At 37.7% G+C, this 23,794-nt stretch overlaps 1 protein-coding gene across 5 annotated transcripts in view; it reads right to left on the reverse strand.

Moving 5' to 3' along the window:
• The window catches only part of VPS8 (VPS8 subunit of CORVET complex), a 285,565-nt gene that overhangs the window by 24,923 nt on the left and 236,848 nt on the right, over positions 1-23,794 (reverse strand). For 4 of the 5 annotated variants that reach the window (XM_043473511.1, XM_043473510.1, XM_043473512.1 and 1 more), the window contains one exon: positions 11,043-11,096. The exons of the other annotated variant lie outside the window; for it this stretch is intronic. In XM_043473511.1, coding sequence (XP_043329446.1) covers positions 11,043-11,096 — 54 coding nt within the window. The remainder of the gene's footprint in view (positions 1-11,042; positions 11,097-23,794) is intronic. 5 annotated transcript variants of the gene reach the window in all.

The raw sequence follows: 23,794 nt of genomic DNA on the forward strand, positions 1-23,794 counted from the left end.
CCTTCAACTGCCAAAGTATGGTGACTAATAAATAACGTGACTAGGTCTCTCATGATCAGCTACAGGGCTCTTATTCCTGGCTTTGTTCGGTACAAATATTTTATCCATGGCTTGGATAAACATAAAACAGGTCAACATGCATGGTATGAAAATACATGACTCCCAAAGGTTATAAACTGAAACAATAATAAGAAAAGCCCTGTATTGACTCTAGAAACTGATTTATTTACATAGGGTAGGACCAGCAGCATGTGTGGACAGAATCAGGAGTTTGCTATCAAACATAGTTGAATCAGCCTTACAAAATGGCTGCTAAAAAAGTTAACGTGGTTCTGGTTCAATTTATAGAAACAGAACCTAGAGAAGGAAAAGGCTGCACGCTATCCAACAATATGACATTCTGGAAAAGAAAAAACTATGTAGACAGTTAAAAAACAAAGAAATGAAAAAAACACAGCAGTTTCCAGAACTTGCAGGGAGGGAGGGAATGATGATTAGGTGATGTAAACTGTACATATGACTGTAGTGTAAACAATTGATTTTAGTTAATAATAATGGTGGCTTATTAAGTGTAATACACATACCACAGAAATGCTAGAGGTTAATAACAGGGGAACTGGGGTGAGGGGATATACGGTAACTGCATATTTTCTGTTCAAATTTTCCATAAACTTGAAACTGCTCTAACAAAGTTTATTAATTAAAAAAAAACACAATTAATGCAATTAAAAAATGGGTGAGGAATGGGATCTGCACACTGGGTAAGAATTCTGAGATCCCTTGGGACCCTTGGCTAGTCTCACTTTTCAAGCCAGAAGATACATACAATTATAGTAGAGAAGGATTAGTGCCATAAACAAATGATCACTGCTGTCCTTCTTAGTAACTGTTTCTCACTGACATTCTCTCTTTCTACCTGAGGACTAATAGGCAGGTTTCAGAAAAGCCCAGGTCATGGACTTCAGGTCATAATCATGGAAAAGAATGAGGTTTTTTATATATAATATCATGTCATCTGCATACAATGACATGCAGTTTATGCATGTAGTTTACCTCTTCCCTTCCAATTTGGGTATCTTTTTCTTGTCTGATTGCTGTGGCTAGGACTCCAATACTCTATTGAACAGAAGTGGACTGACAGTGGGCATCCTTATCTTGTTTCAGATGTTAGTGGGAAAGCTTTCAGCTTTTCACTGTTGAGGATTATACTGGCTGTGGGTTTGTCATAAATAGCTTTTAATAAGTTGAGATACATTCCCTCTGTATCCATTTTGATAAGACTTATCATGAAAAGATGTTGAATTCTGTCAAATGGGTTTTTTTTTTGTATTTATTGAGATGACTGTGTGGTTGTCTTTTCTTTTGTTAATGTAGTATATCACATTAATTTGCATATGCTGAACTATCCTTGTGAACTTGGGATGAATTCCACTTGGTCACAGTGTATGATCTTTAGATCACAGATGTGGTTAACTAAAATTGTGTTGTGAATTTTTGCATCTATATTCACTATGAAAGGTTTTGAACTGTAATTTTCTTTTTTGGTGGTATCTTTGGTTTTGGTATCAGGGTGATGGTGGCTTTACAGAATGTCTTTGGGAGTGCTCCCTCCTCTTCAGTCTTTTGGAAGAGTCTGAGAAGGATCAGTAAAGGTTCTTCTTTGGATGTTGGGTAGAATTTGCCTGTGAAGCCATCTGGTTCTGGACTTTAGTTTGTAGGGAGTTTTTGTTTGTTTTTAAATTACAGATTCTATTTCACTTCTAGTGATTGGTCTGTTCAAATCATCTGTTTCTTTTTTATTCAATTTTCATGGACTGTGTGTTTCTAGAAAGTTGTCTGTTTCTTCTAGGTTGTCAAATTTGTTGACATATAATTGTTCATATTCAAATTGGAAGAGGAGGTAAAACTGTCACTGTCTGTAGATGACATGATACTATATACAGAAAATCTTAAAGACTCCACACAAAAACTACTAGAACTGACAAATGAGCTCAACAACATAGCAGGGCACAAGATTAACATCCAGAAATTGGTTGCATTTCTTTACACTAACAATGAAATAGCAGAAAGAGAATGTAGAAAAACAATACCTTTTAGAAATGATACAAATGAACTTAACAAAACAGAAAGAGACTCAAAGACTTAAAAAACGAACTTATGGTTGCCAGGGAAGGGATAGTTAGGTAGTTTGGGATGGTCACGTACACACTGCTATATTTAAAATGGATAATCAACAAGGACCTACTGTACAGTACATGGACCTCTGCTCAATGTTATGTGGCAGCCTGAATGGGAGGGGGGTTTGGAGGAGAGTGGGCACATGCGTATGTATGGCTGAGGCGCTTCACTGTTCACCTGAGACTGTCACAACACTGTTAATCAGCTATACACCAATATAAAAGAAGTTCAAAAAATAAAACTAAAAAAAAGAAAAAAGATGCACCTGTATGATCACAGCAATACTATTCACAATACCCAAGACACAGAAATGGCCTAAATGTCCACTGACAGATGAATGGATAAATAAGACATGGTACATAAATAAAATGGAATACTATTCAGCCATAAAAAAGAACAAAATAATGCCATCTGCAACAACATGGATGCAATTAGCAATCATCATACTAAGTGAAGTCAGTCAGAAAGACAAATATATGATATCACTTTTATGTGGAATCTAAACTATGGCAAAAAGGAACCAATCTACAAAACAGAAACAGACTCAAAGAGAGAACAGACTTGTGGCTGCCAAGGGGGAGAGGGGCAGAAGAAGGACGGATTAGGAGTTTGGGATTGGTAGATGCAAACTATGACCTACAGAATGGATACACAATTTCCTATTACATAGCACAGGGCACTACATTCAATATCCTGGGATAAACCAGAATGAAAAAGAATGTATATATGTATATAACTGAGTCACTCTGCTGTACAAAAAAATTTAACACAACACTGTAAACCAACAATACGTTAAATAAATAAACAAGAATAGGAATGAACATGGCAGCAACAGTCAGATCTATGACCATGTCAAACTGTACCTGAGCCATGAGCTCCTGGAAAACAGTCAGATAGGGAAATTCCTCTTAACCTGTTTTCCAGAACAGAAAGAACCACCCCTCCTCATAAGACTCAGAGAAGACCTAGCTAGTCCTCAGGCATATGCATGACAAAGCCAGACACACACCTACCAAACTTCCATTCTTTGCCTCAAAAAAGATTAGCTGAGGTGCCTGTCCTCACTGATTGATTAGAACAAAATGCTTGCCAACCGATGACCAAATGTTAGCTAGGCTTCTCTCCTCCCAAGTTTCTGACCCACCCTCTGCTCAAGCCAGCATACAACCTCTCCTTAATGATATCATCTGAGAACCAGCTGACATCAGGAAAAGACATTTCTTCATCACTGTCTGATTCTGCCACCTACTCCCCCATATCTGGTCCTTTCTAGACTTGCTTACCTGCCTCTATAAAAGAAATTTCCTTTCTGCCTGATCTTTGAGACCCTTGCAGAACATTTAGTCAAAATGTTCCCCCTATGGTAATAGCCTCCTCCCTTCTATTGTAATACCTCCCTCCCCTTATGTCAGTAATTCTTTTGAATGAAATCTCTTCATATCTAAATCCAACTCTGTTTTTCTTTGATAGACAACATATTCTATTAATTCAGACTGGGTGTTAGGGTCTAACTAAAATCATTCAGCATATTAACGAGCATGCTACTTGTTTAATGCAACTATAGACTCATAAGATCTTAACCTTCCAAAAGATCTAAAAATCAACCAGTCCAACCTCTCACCCAGAGCAAGAATACCTCTGTAGCAGCTTTGAGAGACAGACATCCTGCCACTACTTGCATACCTCTGGTAATAGGTAATGTAAGAAAATTCTCATACTAAACCAACATCATCATTTACGCAGTATTTACCCTTAAGTACTAGTCTGTCCTCTGAACTACTTACTGGGTTGGCCAAAAATTTGGAAGTCAGAAGCATTCTTTGAATTGGGTTGGCCAAAAATTTCATTCAGGAAACCCAAACGAAATTTTTGGCACCCAGTAGTTCAGCCTAAATGAAATTTTTGGCTAACCCAATACAAACGACGTTTCTAACTTCCAAATCAGCACCCTCCAGATATCTGAAGGCGACTGCACCTCAGCTTCTTCACATCAGCATAAAGAGGTCCCTTGGCCTGCTGAGATCTTCTACCCTGTCTATGCAAAAACAAAGATCAAATCACATCCGCCGGTTGCTCTGTTTGTTAAATCAATAGAGGCATGGAAGTCACATCTGGATATAATATGTATCTAAGTTTTTCTAAGACAAATACTTTAAGGAGGGGCTATCATTTTGTTGTTCATGAGGAACCGCACCTTTGCAGGAGAGTTAAGGGTGAGGCACAAAAAGGCCAATGACTTCAGCTTATACTACAAAGTTACAGCAATCAGAACAGTATGGTACTGACACAAAAACCAACACATAGATCAATGGAACAGAATAAAGTTCAGAAAGAAATCCATGCACTTATGGTCAATAATCTACAACAAAGCATGCAAGAATATACAGTGGAGAAAGGACAATCTCTTCAAGTGGTGCGGGGAAAAATGGACAGTTATATGTGAAATTAGAACATTCTGTAACACCATACGCAAAAATAAACTCAAATTGAATTAAAGACCTAAATGTAAGACCTAAAATCATAAAACTCCTAGAGAAAGACACAGGAAGAACACTCTTTGACATAAATTGTGGCAGTACTTTTTTGGCTCCATTTCCTAGAGTAATGGAGACAGAAGGAAACATAAACAAACGGGACCTAATTAAACTTAAAAGCTATTGCATAGTGAAGGAAACCATCAACAAAAAAGACAACCTACTGAATGAGAGAAAGTATTTGCAAATGACATGACTTATAAGAGGTTAATATCCAAAATAAATAGCTCATATAACTCAACATTAAAAACACAAATAATAAATGTTGGCAACAATGTAGAGAAAAGGGAACCCTCCTATGCTGTTGATGGGAATGTCAATTGTGCAGCCACTGTGGAAAACAGTATGGAGGTTTCTTATTAAGCTAAAAATAAAACTACTACATAATCCAGAAATTCCACTCCTTGGGTATATATTCAAAAAAACCCTCAAAACACTAATTTGAAAAGATACACGCACCCTAATAATTCATAGAAGGATTATTTACAATTACAAAAAAACAACTGGAAGCAACCTAAGTATTCATCAACAGATGAAAAAATAAAGATGCATATACATACAATGGAATTCTACTCAGCCATAAAAGAGAATGAAATTTTGCTACTTGCAGCAACATAGATGGATGTGGAAGGTATTATGCTAAGTGAAATAAATCAGAGAAAAGACAAATAGTATATGATATCACTTATATGCAGAATTTTAAAAATACAACAAACTAGTGAATGTCTCAGAAAAAAGAAACAGACTCACAGATAGAACAAACTAGTGGCTACCAGTGGGGACAGGAAATATAAGGGTAGGAGGGGGAAGAACAAACCATTATATATAAAATAAGCTACAAGGATACATTGTACAACACAGGGAATATAGCCAATATTTTATAATAACTATAAATGGACTATAACCTTTAAAAATTGTGAATCACTATATTGTATACCTGTAACTTATTGACTCATTGGAAAAGACCCTGATGCTGGGAAAGACTGAAGGCAGAAGAAGAGGGTGACAGAGGATGAGATAGTTGGATGGCATCACCAATTCAATGGATATGAACCTAGGGGAGATGGTGAGGGACAGGGAAACCTGGCGTGCTACATACAGTCCATGGGGTTGTAAAGAGTCGTACACAGCTTGGTGGTTGAACAACAACAACTTATATAATATTGTACCTCAACTGCACTTCAATTAAATAAAAAAGGCAAATGAATCTTGATTTAAGCCATCATCACACAACAGCTAGAAAATGTTGCATCTCTCTCTCAGAGCTTTTTCCTTTTGTGTTCCTTTGACTTTTGTGAAACTATCAACCAGTCATTCTTGGGCTGGTCAGCTGAGACAGGAAAAGCAGCCAGCTCTTCCTGTTGCTATGGAAACAGTGGTTCTATGAGGCTTTTTCCTTAAAAAAACAAAAAACAAAAAACTTCCCACTCCATAATTTAATAAAAAATCATGAGCAAATACAGTCATCTACATTCCTGACATGACTGGCAAGACTTGGAATCATCTATAAAAATTCTACCTCACCAGAACATTTCAGAAAAAAAAGTCAGCTCTAAATTCTGATATTACATGTGAAATTGTGCACCAATTTCTGGGAGGCTTGGCTATTAAATCCACCAGTTCAGTCACCATTAACTTGTGTTGTTAAGAGCCTGGCATGTTATAGGCTTATTGAATATTTACTGAATTTACCCAGAACTATTAGAAAGGCTTCCCACTCTGTCACTCCCAGTTTTGTCCCTAACTGGAAGAAGAGAACATTGACTGTACCTCTAACTAGTGGGTTCCACCAGCCAGAGTACCCAGCCCCTCATGCTTCCACAATAGCAGAGAAAGCTCATCTAAAACAGGGATGGCTCAGAGAGTGTAACCATGCTTTTGTAATCAAGAATAAGACAAAACTGCTTTCTCTGATTATTATGCATGTAACAATGCAATTGTTCATTCTGAATATTCATTGGAATGACTGATGCTGAAGCTCCAATACTTTGTCCACCTGATGCAAAGAGCTAACTGACTGGAAAAAACCCTGATGCTGGGAAAGACAGAAGACAGGAGGAGAAGGGGGCGACAGAGAATGAGATGGCTGGATGGCATCATCGACTCAATGGACGAGTCTGAGCAAACTCTGGGAGATAGTGAAGGACAGGGAAGTCTGGTGTGCTGCAGTTCATGGAGTCGCAAAGAGTTGGACATGACTGAGTGACTGAACAACAATGTCAACTTTGCCATACAAGTTCCTGGTTGGTGCTTCTAGTGTAGTGAAGAAGTGATGCATTAAAGCTAAGAGGTTTTTAATGCTGCCTTCCACTAACTCTCTACACTTCTTTAATCCACCTCAAACACTGACAAGTACCTCCAATCTTGATCTATGCTAGGGAGTTTATTGCAATGGACTTTATGACAATTTCTATCTAAGGAAAATGCATCTAATTTTCAAATTTCTAGTCATCCAAGATCAAGATACATCCAAGATACAGAAGTCCTAGGTATATGTGTCTTCCTACTTCCTAAGTATATGTGTCTTCCTACTTTTTTATTGAACTTATCAGAGTGCATTAAGAAGAAATTTTATATACAAAAAATATGGTATACAAATTTTAAACACCACAGATAAATTATTACACATGATAAGTATTTCTAATCCAGAGCTTTCCAAAGGAATTTCTAAAATACCTTTCTAAAATAAATGCTCATGGAATCTGTCAGGTCCTGACATGGCAGCAGAATAGAGTGACTCCTCCATGAGACACCCACCCCAAGCCAGCAGGACCCGACAGAACATGGCTCCCGGCTCCTCAGCACTTGAATATGGCTCTTGGCAGGGCCAACGCTGACGGCAGAGTCACCAAACACGTTCTGTGGTTACTGGTCAACAGAAAAGCTTTGGCTCAAATCAAGAACACTGCTGCTCTTTTGTGTTTCTTACACATGTCACTCTGGCAGTCACACTGCTCAACAGATACTGCTGGTGCTCCCATCTGTCACTGCAGCTTTGGGAAGATGACTGCAGACCCAAGACGACAACCAGAATACACAGACATGCACATACAAACACAGATACACACACCGAACTAAGGAAGTAACAACGAAACGCTGAGCCTCACGCTGATCGTGCTGACTGAGCTCAAACAGTAAGGAGCTGACCATGCTGGGAATACAAGCCCAGGACAGCAATGATGTTTCATTGGTTCTTTTCTAGAGTTATTCAGCAGAGACTTCCTCTCCTCCCTTGAGTCCCCCAAACAAATATGAAGTCTGTGGAATCTTAGGTCTCTCTCATTCACAAAACAACTCCTGAGTGATTGCGTACTCTGTTCTACACTTAGAGGGACAAGAAGAAACACAACTGCTGTGGGCCCTGCCCTTCTGTGGCGGAGGGTCTAGTGGGGGACACATATAAGCAAAGAGGTAATTTCAACACAGCCTGGTAAGCATGTTGGTAGAAATGAGTTCAGAGTACTCTGAGAGCTCAAAAAAGGAAGGACACCTAACTTAGACTTAGGGTGTCAAAAGGGTGTGAAGTGAAGTCGCTCAGTCATGTCCAACTCTTTGCGACCCCATGGACTGTAGCCTACTAGGCTCCTTGGTCCATGGGATTTTCCAGGCAAGAGTACTGGAGTGGGTTGCCATTTCCTTCTCCGTAGGAGACAAAAAAGGCTAAGACTCGAATCTACCTCACCTCCTCATTCCATTAACATGGCACAGGCTTAGGACTTTGTTTCTTCTAAATGGTCTTTCTACCTCAAACCTCATGTTTGATGGGAGCACTTATACTTGAGATGAAAAGCAAACTTCACAGGCTCTGTGATCTGGACTCTTGTTTATTTCACTGGGCTGCTGCAAGCTCCCATATTTAATTAAGATAAGCAGAACAGTCCCCATTTCCTGAAATGTGCTGTGTTTACCCGTATCTGCCAAGAATACCTTTTCCCTTGTTTCCAGGCTGGATAAACTCTACCTCCACTGGGAAGCCTTCCCTGGTCTCTTCTCTTAGTCTCGGAGAGGCACCTGTTATGATGTACATTTTAAAGTTTTTCTAAATACTGTAACCAGTGAGGTATTAAGCACATGCTGTTAAGTTAGGGCTTCAAGTCAGGGGTGGTCAGTGGCCCTAACCAAGAATCCACATTTCAGAGATGGCAGCTTATATGAATTTCCAAAGGAGGTTCCTAAGAGCCCTTTAGCAGTTCATATATGGACTAACACCTACAACTTGGCTCATTAGCTCAGAGATCAACAGAAAAATTTTCCGTTGGTAAAATTAATGGCTTGATAATCAGAATGTTAAATATTAGAAATGGTCTCTCATTGCTAAAAGGTATTCAAAATATGTATTAATTTTGAGATATTAATTTAATAAATGTCTTTAAGTATGGTTGGATTTGCTTTCATTATAATCTATAATTTCATTATAATTTCACTATAATTTCATTATAATCTAGTAGGGGAGCAGCTAACCATTTCTCAAATTTCTTAATTGGACTCTGTACCTAAAGAATATAAGAGTTGTACTAACTGAGGTTGGTAATTTTAAAACAGGGCTTCTCCCCCGCGTTCTTGCAGCACCCCATCATCCTGCATGGCATGTGTCAAATTGCAAGGTAACTGTCAGGGCACCTGTCTACCTTTTCCACTAAAGGCTGAGGTCCTTGAGAACATGGATGTTATTTCTCATCTCTATAATGAGCTTCTTAGCTCATTATCTAGTACAAAGAAATATCTGCTGAACGGACAATAATATCAGTAGCATAACAAAGTGAAAGGACATTAGTCTAGGAGTTGGGGAAGACTTGTGTTTTAATGCCAATTATAATTTATGGAGCATTTAATATGTGTCAGGCACAGTGGTAGGCACTTAAATTGTTTCTCATTTAATCTTTAAGTTCTGAGAGGTAGTATTATCCTTTTACAGAGAAGGAAACAGGGAGGCTGACTTGAGGTTATTCAAATAAAGAAGTAGAAGAGTTGATCTTTGAATCCAAGTCTGGCTGAACCCAAAGTATGGGTTTTTAACCACTGTGCTAGAAGTGTGTTCCATGTAACAGCTGAGAGAGGCAAAAACATTTCCCTCTAGAGTCCAGTTTCCTCCTTTGCTTACTGGGTGGGACTAAGTGGCTGATGCCCTTTCCAGCTCCTCATGTTACGGTGTGATGGTTCTGGGCGGCAGCAATCAGCACCACTGTCTTGCCTGCCCTTGCTGCCTTGACAAGAGTGAAAGAGGTCTTCATGTGCAACATGTTCTAGGGCTTTTCAGACAACATATTTTGCTTCTATTTTTTTTTTTTTTCCTTTGAAGCAGTCTCAGAGGATTCGAAGGCAGAGAAAAAGGACCCGTTTTTGGCACAATGCTTTGAAGCTAGAACCTGCTGTTAAGTCAACAGGGCCAGCAAGTTGTTATTTTTGTTCTATTATACAAGCCTTTGCCGACATGGATGCTGTGAAATTGTTTAAAAAAGGGGGGGGGCAAGGAAAGCAAACCTTCAACCAGGGACACTTCAACTATCAGAAAAATAAAAACAGAAAAAGAGAGCATAGCAAAAATGCCAATCTGTTGGCTATGTTTCCACTGTACTGCTGCAGCCGGATAAAGAAAAGGATTTTAGTGGTTCTCTTGGCATCATCTGAGAATTACTTGGTTGAAAGACACACTCTATCTGTGCCACAGAGTTTACAGTCAAGGGGTGAAATAGCACAGATAGAAGTTCTATCTCATGAGTATTTATGAGGACTTACTTAGCTGATACCTGCTGAAATGTTAACACCTCAGACTAATTTGTTTCAGGAACAGCCACCTGGAGGGATGGTACATTGTTAAGAAAAACCTTTCATCCTTAGAATATCTTTCATCTGCTATCACTCACTGATACCAGGATGCCCATTTGGTGCTAGTAGTAAAGAACCTTCCTGCCAATGCATGAGACATGAGACGTGGGTTCGATCCTTAGGTCAGGAAGATCTCCTGGAGGAGGGCATGACAACCCGATCCTGGAGAATCCCAGACAGAGTTGCTTGGCAGGCTACAGTCCATAGGGTTGTGAAGGGTCGGACACAACTGAAGCAATTCAGCAAATAGTACACACACAGGAATTCTAGAACAATGAAAGTCCCTAGTTGCCAGGAGACTGATGCTAGACTCAAACCCCCAATTGGCTTCTCTGGAAAAGTCAAAGAGCTCCGGTGACACCCATTTAAGGCATCCAATCAGAAAGAACTTTTGACAGCATTTAGATGATTAAAAATCACTCATTTTGAGAACACTGTTCAATAGAGGAGAACACACACACACAGAAGGAGGAAGTTGGCTTTCTTCCAATAAAACTCACTCACCTTTTTAATAGCAGGATCCCCTTTGGATGGATGACAGGATGGGGATATTTTTACCTAGGGGAAAAAAAAAAGGCAAACCTTTTGATATCTTCTTATTTACGGTTTAGTTTTGTTTGACCCACCCTCAAAGTAACTCAATTAGAAGTGGTATGGTAGTGTGTGTGCACGTGCTCAGTCCTGTCCAATTCTTTGAGGCCCCATGGACTGCAGCCTGCCAAGCTCCTCTGCCCATGGAATTTTCCAGGCAAGAATTCTGGACTGAAGTACCATTTCCTTCTTCAGGGGATCTTCCTGACCCAGGGATCAAACCCGAGTCTCTTGCGTCCCTTGCACTGGTAGGTGGATTCTTTACCACTAGTGCCACCTGGGAAGCCCCAGAAGTGGTATAACTGAGATAAAACAGGCATTTTAAGGGAACCAATTAATATATGAAGTTTCTCTGAGATGAAAAACTCAGTGGTTAGCCAAGATAAAAATGTGATTAAGCTATGAAAAGTATTACAGATGGTCCAAATTGGTTTTAGCCAAATGGTAAGGAACCTAATAGATCTTTGGGGACAATATTAATTTTAATTATCTTTGTGGACAACTGACATGATCCAAAGTAGTCAGGGATATATTATTTCATAATGATAAAGAAATCAATTCATCAGGAGGACATAACAATCCTAAACATCTACACATCTAACAGCTTAAAATACATAAGTTAAAAAGTGATAGAAATGCAAGGAGAAATAGATCTTACAGTCAGATTTCCATATTTCTCTCAAGAAATGAGAGAACAAATATGAAGATTACAGAAGATATACCCAATTTAAAAAATGGGCAAAGGATCTGAACATTTTTTCAAAGAAGACATACCAAAGAATAACAGATACATGAAAAAGTGTTCAACATCACTTATGAGGGAAATGCAAAGCAAAACTGCAGTGATGTATCACCTCACACCAGTTAGGATGGTTTTCATAAAAAAAAAGGTAAGGGATAACCAATGTTGGAGAGGATGTGGAGAAAGGGACCCCTTACACACTGTTGGTAGGAATGTAGATTGGTACAGTTATTATGGAAAACAGTATGGCAGTTCCTCAAAACATTTTAAAAACTGAACTATCATATCATCCAGCAATCTCACTGCTGAGTATGTATCAGAAGGAATTGAAATCAACATCTTGACGAGATACATGCTCACCCATGTATGTGTGTATATATATATATATATCTATCTATATATATATCTATATCTATATATATATATATATATATCTCACATCCTCACACACACAATGAAATATTATTCAGTCACAAAAGAAGGAAACCTTACAGGATGGACCTAGAGGGTATTATACAAAGAGAGAAGTCAGACAAAGAAGGACAAATGTTGATGGTATCACTTACAAGTGGAATTTAGAAAAGCTGGACTTAAAAAAAAAAAGAAAAGCTGGACTTGTAAAAACAGAAAGTAGAATGGTGGTTACTAGGGGCTGGGAGGTTAGGGGTGATGGGGGGGATGTTGTTAAAGAGGATAACCTTGTAACTAGTAGAGAAATAAGTTCTGAAGATCTAAGGCACAACACAGTGATCAGAGTCAACAATATTCTACTGTACTGTACATTGCTAAGAGACTAGATTGTTACCATTCTCAACACAAAAAAGAAATGGTAATTATTGACATGATAAAGGTGCTTGCTAAGGCTACTGGTATGAAAAGGCAAAAAGGTATGACACTGAAAGATGAACTCCCCAGGTCAAGAGGTGCCCAATATGCTCCTGGAGAAGAGCGGAGAGCTCCAGAAGGAATGAACAGGCTGAGCCAAAGTGGAAACAACGCCCAGCTGTGAATGTGGCTGGTGGTGAAAGTGAAGTCCAATGCTGCAAAGAACAATACTGCATAGGAACCTGGAATGTTAGGTCCATAAATCAAGGTAAATTGGAAGTGGTCAAATGGGAGATGGCAAGAGTGAACATTGACATTTTAGGAATCAGTGAACTAAAATGGATGGATGGGTGAATTTTATTCAGATGACCGTTATATCTACTACAGTGGGGAAGAATCCCTTAGAAGAAATGGAGTAGCCCTCACAGTCAACAAGAGAGTCTGAAATGCAGTTCTTGGATTCAGAATGATCTGTTTGTTTCCAAGGCAAACCATTCAATATCACAACAATCCAAATCTATATCCCAACCACTAATGCCAAAGAAGTTGAACACTTTTATGAAGACCTACAAGACTTTCTAGAATGAACACCAAAAAAAAAAAAAAAAAGTGTCCTTCATTATAGGGGACTGGAATGCAAAAGTAGGAAGTCAAGAGATACTTGGAGTAATAGGCAAGATTGGCCTTGGAGTACAAAATGAAGCAGGGCAAAGGCTAACTGAGTTCTGTCAAGAGAATGCAATGGTCATAACAAACACCCTCTTCCAACAACACAAGAGATGACTCTACACATGGACATCAATGGATGGTCAATACCGAAATCAGACTGATTACATTCTTTGCAGCCAAAGATGGAGCGGCTCTATACAGTCAGCAAAAACAACACTGGGAGCTGACTGCAGCTCAGATCATGAACTCCTTGTTGCTAAATTCAGACTTGTATTGAAGAAAGTAGGGAAAACCATTAGGCCATTCAGGTATGACCTAAATCAAATCCCTTATGATTATACAGTGGAAGTGACAAATAGATTCAAGGGATTAGATCTGATAGACAGAGAGTCTGAAGGACTATGGACAGAGGTTCATAACATGTACAGGAGGTGGTGCTCAAAACCATCCCCAAGAAAAAGAAATGCGAAGAGGCAGAATGGTTGTCTGAGGAGGCCTTACAAACAGCTGAGAAAAGAAGAGAAGTGTGTAAAGTAATTAGCCTCCAACTAATAAAAAAAAATGGAAAAAAAATAAAATAGTAAAAAAAAAGAAAAAGAAGATGGAAAATATATGATAAGAGAGTGGATGATCTTGTTTCAGAAGTTTTTTTTTTCCTTATAGGCTCTTTATATATAGAAAAGTAAAAGGAATGTGCCAGAAGCAAAAAAAAAAAAAAAAAAAAAAAGAAGAAGAGAAGTGAAAAGCAAAGGAGAAAAGGAAATAAATACCCATCTGAATTCAGTGTTCCAAAGAATAGCAAATAGAGATAAGAAAGCCTTCCTAAATGAACAATGCAAAGAAATAGAGGAAACCAACAGAATGGGAAAGACCAGAGATCTCTTCAAGAAAATCAGATACCAAGGGGAAACTTCATGCAAAGATGGGCACAATAAAGGACAGAAATAGTAAGGATATAACAAGTAGAAGATATTAAGAGGAGGTGGCAAGAATACACAGAAGAATTACAGAAAAAACGTCTTAATGACCCAGATAACCACAATGGTGTGATCACTCAGGTGAGAGCCAGACATCCTGGAATGTGAAGTCAAGTGGGCCTTAGGAAGCATCACTATGAACAAAGCTAGTGGAGGTGATGGAATTTCAGCTGAGCTATTTCAAATCCTCCAAGATGATGCTGTGAAAGTGCTGCACTCAATATGCCAGCAAATTTGGAAAACTCAGCAGTGGCCACAGGACTGGAAAAGGTCACAGTTTTCATTCCAATCCCTACGAAAGGCAATGCCAAAGAATATTCAAACTACTGCACAACTGCACTCATCTCACATGCTAGCAAAGTAATGCTCAAAATTCTCCAAGCCATGCTTCAACAGTATGTGAACCGAGAACTTCCAGATGTTCAAGCTGGATTTAGAAAAGGCAGAGGAACCAGAGATCAAATTGCAAACATCCGCTGGATCATAGAAAAAGCAAGAGAATTTCAGAAGAATACCTACTTCTGCTTCATTGACTACACCAAAGCCTTTGACTGTGTGGATCACAACAAACTGTGGAAAATTCTTCAAAGAGATGTGAACAGCAGACCACCTTACATGCCTCCTGAAAAACCTGTATATGCAGGTCAAGACACAACAGTTAGAACCAGACATGGAACAACAGACTGGCTCAAAACTGAGAAAGCGGTAAGTCAAGGCTGTATGTTGTCACCTTGAATATTTAACTTACATGCAGAGTACATCATGTGAAATGCTGAGCTGGATGGAGCACAAGCTGGAATCAAGACTGCCATGAGAAATATCAGTAACCTCAGATATGTGGATGACACCACCCCTATAGCAGAAAATGAAGAGGAACTAGAGAGCCTCTTGATGAAGGTGAAAGAGGAGAGTGAAAAAGCTGGTTTAAAACTCAACATTTAAAATACTAAGGTCATGGCCTCTGGCCCCATCACTTCATGGCAAATAGATGGGGAAACAATGGAAACAGTGACAGATTTTACTTTCTTGGGCTCCAAAATCACTGCAGATGGTGACTGCAGCCATGAAATTAAAAGACACTTGCTCCTTGGAAAAAAAGCTATGACCAACCTAGACAGCATATTAAAAAGCAAAGACATTACTTTGCCAACAAAGGTCCTTCGAGTCAAAGCTATAGTTTTTCCAGTAGTTATTTAGTGAGGTGAGAGTTGGACCATAAAGAAGGCTGAATGCCAAAGAATTGATGCTTTTGAATTGTGGTGTTGGAGAAGACAATCTTGAGAGTGTCTTGGACTGCAAGGAGATCCAACCAGTCAATCCTAAAAGAAATCAATCCTGAATATTCATTGGAAGGACTGATGCTGAAGTTGAAGCTCCAATACTTTGGCCACCTGATGTGAAGATCTGACTCATTAGAAAAGACCCTGATGCCAGGAAAGATTGAAAGGAGGACAATCGGATGACAGAGGATGAGATGTTTGGATGGCATCACCATCTCAATGGACATGTGCCTGAGTTAGCTCTCGGACATGATGAAGGACAGGGAAGCCTGGCATGCTGCAGTCCATGGGGTTGCAAAGAGTCAGACATGACTGAGCGACTGAACAACAAAGGTTAGTGGGGTAATCATATTGTAATATACAAATGCATCAAACCAATACATGGTGCACTCAAACCACGCAATATTAAATGTTGATTATAAAAAATAAAAAGGAAGGATATAGAAGATATACATTGACAGAACCCTCTACCCAACAAAGGCAGAATACATACATGATCTTTTTCAGGTACAGTAGAGATATATCTCAGAGATATTATGAATTCAGTTTCAGGCCACTGCATTACAGCAAAAGTTGCAATAAAGCAAGTCACACAATTCTCTGGTTTCCTGTTGCATATAAAAGTTGTTTACACTATACTATTCTATGAAGGAGCATTATATCTAAAGAAACAATGTACATATTTTCATTGAAAAATATATTCTTGCTTAAAAAATGCTAACTATAATCTGAGCCTTCAGTGAGTAATAATTTCTTTGTTGATGGAGGGTCTTGCCTCTATGTTGATGGCTGCTGATTGATCATGGTGGTGGTTCCTGGAGGCTGGGGTGGCTGTGGCAATTACTTACAATAAGTGCGCCACGTCTACTGACTCTTCCTTTCACGAATGATTTCTCTGTAGCATGCAAAGCAGTCTGACAATATTCTACCCACAACAGAACTTCTTTAAAAATTGGAGTCAATCTTTTTAAACCTTGTTACTGCTTTATCAATTAAGTTTATGTAACATAAATCCTTCGTTATCATATCAACAATCTTTACAGCATTCTACCAGGAGTGGATCCCATCTCAAGAAAACACTTTCTTTGTTCATTCATAAGAAGCAACACCTCATCTGTTCAAGTTTTATCATGATATTGCAGCAATCCAGTCACATCCTCAGGTTTTACTTCTAATTCTCTTGCCACTTCCACCACATCTGCAGTGACTTCCTCCATGAAGTCTTGAACCCCTCTAAGTAATCTGTGAGGGTTGGAATAAACTTCTTCCAAACTCCTGTTAATGTTGATATTCTGTCCTTTCCCATGAATCACCAATGATCTTAATGGCATTTAGAATGGTGCACCCTTTCCAGAAGGTTTTCAGTTGACCTTGCTCAGATCCATCAGTGAACTATCTATGTCAGCTATAGCCTTATAAAATATATTTCTCACATAATAAACTTAAAAGTCAAAATTCCTCTTTGATCCATGGGCTACAGAATGGAAACTGTATTAGCAAGCATGAAAACAATACTAATTTTGTTGTATATCTCCATCAGAGTCCTTACATGACCAGATGCATTGTCAGTGAGCCATAATATTTTTTTCAAAGGAAACTTTTTTCTGAGCAGTATGTTTCAACAACAAGCTTAAAATATTTAGTAAACCATGTTGTAAGCAGATGTGCTGTCATCCAGACTTTGTTGTTCCATTTATAGAGCCCAGGCAAAGCAAAGTTAGCATAATTCTTAAGGGCCCCAGAATTTTGGGAATGGTAAATTAGCACTGGCTTCATCATCAAGTCATGAGCTGCATTAGCCACTAACAAGAGAGTCATTCTGTCCTTTGAAGTTTTGAAGCCAAGAACTAACTTCTCCTCTCTAGCTATAAAAGTCCTAAAGGGCAAGGCATCTTCTTTTAACATAAGGCTATTTCGTCTATGATAAAGTCATTTAGTGTCCCTACCTTCATTAATTATCTTAGCTAGATCTTCTGAATAACTTGCTGTTGCTTCTACATCAGTACTTTCTGCTTCACCTTGCATTCATGTTACAAAGATGGCTTCTTTTCTTATACTTAATGAACCAACCTTTGCTAGCTTTAGACTTTTCTTCAGCAGCCTCCTCAGTTTTTTCAGCCTTCACAGAATTGAAGACAATTAGGGCCTTGCTTTGAATTGAGTGTATTTTATGGCTGATTTGATCTTCTATCCAGACCACTAAAACTTTTTCCACATGAGCAATAAGACTGTTTTGCTTTATCATTTGTGTGTTCACTGAAGTAGCACTGTTAATTTCCTTTAAGAACTTTTACTTTTCATTCACAACTTGGATTAACTGTTTGGCACAAGAGGCCTAGCTTCTGATCCATTTTGGCTTTTGGTAAGGCTTTCTCAGTAAGCTTAATCATTTCTAGCTTTTGATTTAAAGTGAGAGAAATGTGACTCTTCCTTTCACCTGAACACTTAGAGGCCACTGCAGGGTATTCAATGGGCCTAACTTCAAAATTAATGGGTCTCAGGGAATAGGGAGGCTTGGAAAGAACCCCTGGATAAGGGAAAGGCTACCTACTCTGGTATTCTGGCCTGGAGAATTCCATGGACTGTATATTCCATGGGGTTGGACACAACTTAGCACTTTCTTTCTTTCTTAAGCAAAGGGAAAGAAACAGGGGATCAGCTCGTAGGCAGAGCAACCAGAAGACATACATTTATTGATTAAGTTTGCCATCTTAAGTAAGTGCAGTTTGTGGTCCCCAAACAATTACAATAGTAACATCTAAGATCACTGATCACAGATCACCATGCAATAATAATGAAAAATACTGTGAGAATTACCAAAATGTGACACAGAGACACAAAGTGAGTAAACGCTTTTGGAAAAGTGGTGCCAATAAACTTGCTTGAGGCAAAACTGCCATAAACCTTCAACCTGTAAAAAAGAAATGCAGTTTCTGCAAAGTGCAATAAAGGAAAGCAGGATAAAAAGAAAAAAAAAAAAAAAAGGAAAGCAGGATAAAATGAGGTAAGCCTGTATACACGGACCATTTACCAATACAGATTACTTTCTGACAATAGCAATTTTCAATTAATTTCAAACAATTCAAGTCATATAAAGAATGTTCTCTGACTGTAATAGAAATAAATTAGACATAAGTAACACAAAGATTTCTGGAAAATTCTCAAATATTTAGGAACTGACACATTTCCAAATAACGCTTGATCAAAGAAGAAATCAAAAGGAAATTAGATCCTAAAAATACCCATAATCATGAAGAAACAAGATCTGAATAGGCCAAACATTAGTAAGAAAACTGAATCAGTAATAAAAAAACTTCCCCAAATAGAGAAGTCCAGAACAAGATAGTTTCATTGGTGAATTCCACCAAATATTTGAAGGAGAATTAATTCCATTCTTTCTCCAACTCTCCCAAAAAACTGAAGAGGAGGGAACTCATTTTGGGAGATCAGCATTAACCTTGAAGGAAAGAAGATTACAGGTCAATATCCCTGATGAATATAGTTGAAAGAATCATCAACAAAATACTCACAAACTGAATTCAACAGCACCTTATAAAGTTTAAGTGGAATTCATGGGATGCAAGGAGGGTTTAACATACACAAATCAATAAATGTCCTAGCCAGAGAAATTAGGCAAGAATAAAAGGCATTCAAATTGGAAAGAAACAAGGAAAACTACCTCTGTTGGCAGATAATATGCTCTTATTTGTAGAAAATTATAAATTCAGATTCCACAAAAAAGCTATTAGAATAAACAAATTAAGTAAAGTAGTAGGATATAAAATACAGAAAATCAGTTGTATACACTAACAATTAACAGTTCAAAAAGGCAATTAAGAAACAATTCTATTTACTATAGCATCAAAAATAATAAAATACCTAGGAATAAATGTAAGGAGGAAAAGACTTATATACTGAAAACTACAAAATGTTGCTGAAAGAAATTAATGACAAAGACAAATATAAAGACATCCTGTGTTCATAGTTTAGAAGACTAAATATTGTTAAGATGTCCATACTATCTAAAGTAACCTATAGATTCAATAGGGTCACTTTCAAATGTAATGGCAATTTGAGAAATAGAAAATCCATCCTAAAATTTATATGCAATCTCAAGGGACCCTGAGTAGCAAAAAATAATCAATTAAAAAAGAACAAAGCTAAAGGTCTTACACTTCTTGATTTCCAAACTTACTGCAAAGCTACAGTGATCAAAACTGTGCCAGTCAAAAACAGATGTACAGATCAATGGAACAGAAATAAACCCACATATTTACAATCAATAAATCTTTGACAGAGGAGGCAAGAATACATAATGGAGAAAACAGTCTCTAGCAAGTGGTGTTTGGAAAGCTGGAAAGACTCATGTCAATCAATGAAATTAGAACACTCACTCATATCATATACAAAAATAAACTCGAAGTAGTTTAAAAACCTAAATATTGATATAAGACACAACACCATAAACTCCTAGAACAGAACATAGGCAAAACATTCTCTGACATAAATCGCAGCAATATGTTCTTAGATTACTTACTCTCCCAGTACAAAAGAAATAAAAGCAAAAGTAAACAAATGGAACCTAATCAAACTTAAAAAGCTTTTGCACAACAAAGGACATCATAAACAAAACAAAAAGACAACTTACAGACTGCAAATATTTGCAAATGATGCAACTGACAAGGGCTTAACTTCTAAAATATAAAAACAGCTCATACAACTCAGTATAAAAAAAAACAAACAATCCAATCAAAAAATGGGCAGAAGACCTTAATAGACATTTCTCCAAGACACTCAGATGGCCAACAGGCACTTAAAAAGATCAACATCAACTAATCATTAGAGGAATGCAAGTCAAAACCACAATGAGATATCACCTCACAACAATCAGAATGGTCATAATTAAAAAGTCTACAGATAATAAACGCTGGATAGAGTATGGGTAAAAAGGAACTCTCCTACACTACTGGCATGAATAAAAATTGGTGCCACTCTGGAAAACAATAAGGAGGTCCCTTAAAAAACTAAAACAAAAACTACCATATGATCCAGCAATCCTACTCCTGGGTATATACCTGGAAAAAACTTTAATTCATTGAAAACAAGTATACTATCAAGGATGAAACAGATCACCAGCCCAGGTTGGATGCATGAGACAAGTGCTCAGGGCTGGTGCACTGGGAAGACCCAGAGGGATCGGATGGGGAGGGAGGCGGGAGTGGGGGATTGGGATGGGGAACACATGTAAATCCATGGCTGATTCCTGTCAAATGTATGGCAAAAACCACTACAATATTGTAAAGTAATTAGCCTCCAACTAATAAAAATAAATGAAAAAAAAAATAAAAAACACAAAAAGGTTTGTGCACCCCAACATTAATAGCAGCACTATTTACAGTAGCCAAGACATGGAAGCAACTTAAATATCTATCAACAGATGAACGGATAAAGAAGATGTGGGGGGGAGGGTGTGTGTGTGTGTGTATAAAACTCAGCCATAAAAAAAAATGAAATATTGCCATCTGAAGTAACATGGAAGGACCTAGAAATAGTAACTGAGTGAAGTCAGAGAAAGGCAAAGACAGACAAATATTATATAGTATCACTTATATGTGGAACCTAAAAATAACACAAATGAATTTATTTACAAAGCAGAAATAGTCTCACAGACATAGAAAGACAAACTTACAGTTACCAAAGGAGAAATGGGGAGTAGGGATAAATTAGGAGTATAGGATGAACAGGTGCACACCACTATGTATAAAACAGATCAACAGCAATGATTTAATGTCTAACACAGAGAACTATATTCAACATCTTCTTAACCTAAGAATAACTATAGGTTATTTCTTGCAATAACCTATATGGAAGAATATGTGTGTGTACACACATATATAAAACAATCACTATGCTGTACACCTAAAACTTTTTCACAACAATATTGTAATGTTAACATTGTTTACAACAATATTATAATTTATAATACTGTAAATCAACTATACTTCAATAAACAACTCCCCCCGCCAAAGAAACAATTACAATTATAGAATAGAATAGAATTATAGAAGAGAATAAAATAGACTGGACATAAATCCTGTAAATGGTGTATATGGTCAAATGATTTTCAACAAGGGTGCTAAGTAAGACCATTTAATGTGGAAAAGACCGTCATTTCGACAAAACGGTGGTAGGAGAACTGGAGAGCCACAAGCAAAAGAATGAAGCTAGATTTACAGTCTATCATATATATCAAAAATTACCTCAAAATGGATCAAAGACCTAAATGCCAGAGCTAACACTATGAAACTCTTAGGAAAAAAATACAGGGGGAAAAGTTCCATGACTTAAGATTTAGATTTCTTGGATGTGACAGCAAAGGCACAAGCAGCAACAACAACAAAGAGACAAATTGGACTTCATCAAAATTAAACTTTCACAGACAAATGGACACTATAAATAGCATAAAAAGGCAGCTCAGAGACTGGAAGAAAGTATTTGCAAATGACACCCGTGGTAAGGGTTAATACCCAAACTATATACAGAACTCCTAAACTCAACAACAATAGGACAAGCCACTCAATTAAAAAATGGGCAAAGGGCTTGAACAGACATTTCTCCAAAGACGATAAACACATGAAAAGACGCTCTATTTCATTAGTCATTCACAGAATGCAAATTAAAAATATAATGAGATACCATTGCACACCTATTAGAACAGCCAAAATTAGAAAGGCTGACTATATCAAGATGCGGAGGAACTGGAACCCTCATAACTTCTGGCAGGAAAGTAAAATGCTACAGCCACTTTGGAGAACAGTTAGGCAGTTTCTTAAAATGATAAACATACATTTTTCACATGAGTCAGCCACTCCGTTCTGAGGTATGACTCAAGAGAAATAAAAATATATGTTGAAACAAAAAATTTTACACAAATTTTCATAAAAGCTTTATCTATGAGAGCTATAAACTAAAACTGTCCAAATGTCTATCAACTGGTGGAATAATAAACAAATTATGGTATATCCATAAAATATAATATTACTCACCAGTAAGAAGGAATGAACTCTCGATACAACAATGTGGATGCATCTCAAATAACTTTACTGAGTGAAGAACCCAGACCAAAAAAGCATACATACTTTACGGTTTCATTTATTTAAAATTCTAGAAAATGCAGGACCTCTCAAGGAGCTCAGTGGTAAAGAATTTGCCCGCCAATGAAGGAGCCACAGGAGATGTGGGTTTGATCCCTGGGTCAGAAAGATCCCCTGGGGGGAGGGCATGGCAACCTACTCCAGTATTCTTGCCTGGGAAATCCCACGGACAGAGGAGCCTGGGGGGCTACAATGGACTGTAGCCCTAGGATCGCAAAGAGTCAGATAGGACTGAGCACACACACAGCAACTACAAGATGCAAATCAATGTACTGTGACAGAAAGTCAATCGGTGACTTCCCTGGATCAAAAGAGAGGAACTGAGTAAATTTTTGCAGGTGACGGACAGGGTCATTACCTTGAGTGTGTTGATGAATTCATACACATATACCTATGTTAAATTTGTATACTTCAAGTACAATTTATTTTATATCAACTATACCTCAGTAAAACATTTAAGGAAATTTGTAGAGTACAGTTAAAAGAGTGTTCAGAAAGACATTTACAGCTTTTTATGCTATTCTGGAAAACAAAGGTTTAAAATAAAGAAGCTTTCAATTTAAGAAGCTAGAAAAAGAAGATGAAAGTAAAACCAAACTAAGAATAGGCAGAAATCAATGCAATAGAAATGAAACAAAACAACAGAGAAAATTAACAAAGCCAACACTGGTTTTTTGAAAATAACAAAATTGATAAATTGCTATTTAGACTGAGAAAAATAGAATATAAGTTACCAATATTAGCAATGAAAAGGAAGTTATTACTCTGTGCCACAATACTCACAGATGTTGAAGAGGCAATAGGAGCCTATTAAGAACAACTTTATACCAAAAATTTGATAAATGAAAAGGATACACTCCTTAAAAGCAACATATAAAAGTGGACCCAAGATAAAATATGAATAGCCCTACATGTATTAAAGAAGCTAAATTTGTTATCAAATCTTTACACAAAGAAAACTCCAAGTTCACATAGTTTCAGCAGTGAATTCTAGCAAATATTAAGTACACAGAGACTA

The sequence above is a fragment of the Cervus canadensis genome, chromosome 7, assembly GCF_019320065.1.
Source record: "Cervus canadensis isolate Bull #8, Minnesota chromosome 7, ASM1932006v1, whole genome shotgun sequence".
Classification (NCBI taxonomy): Eukaryota; Metazoa; Chordata; class Mammalia; order Artiodactyla; family Cervidae; genus Cervus; species Cervus canadensis.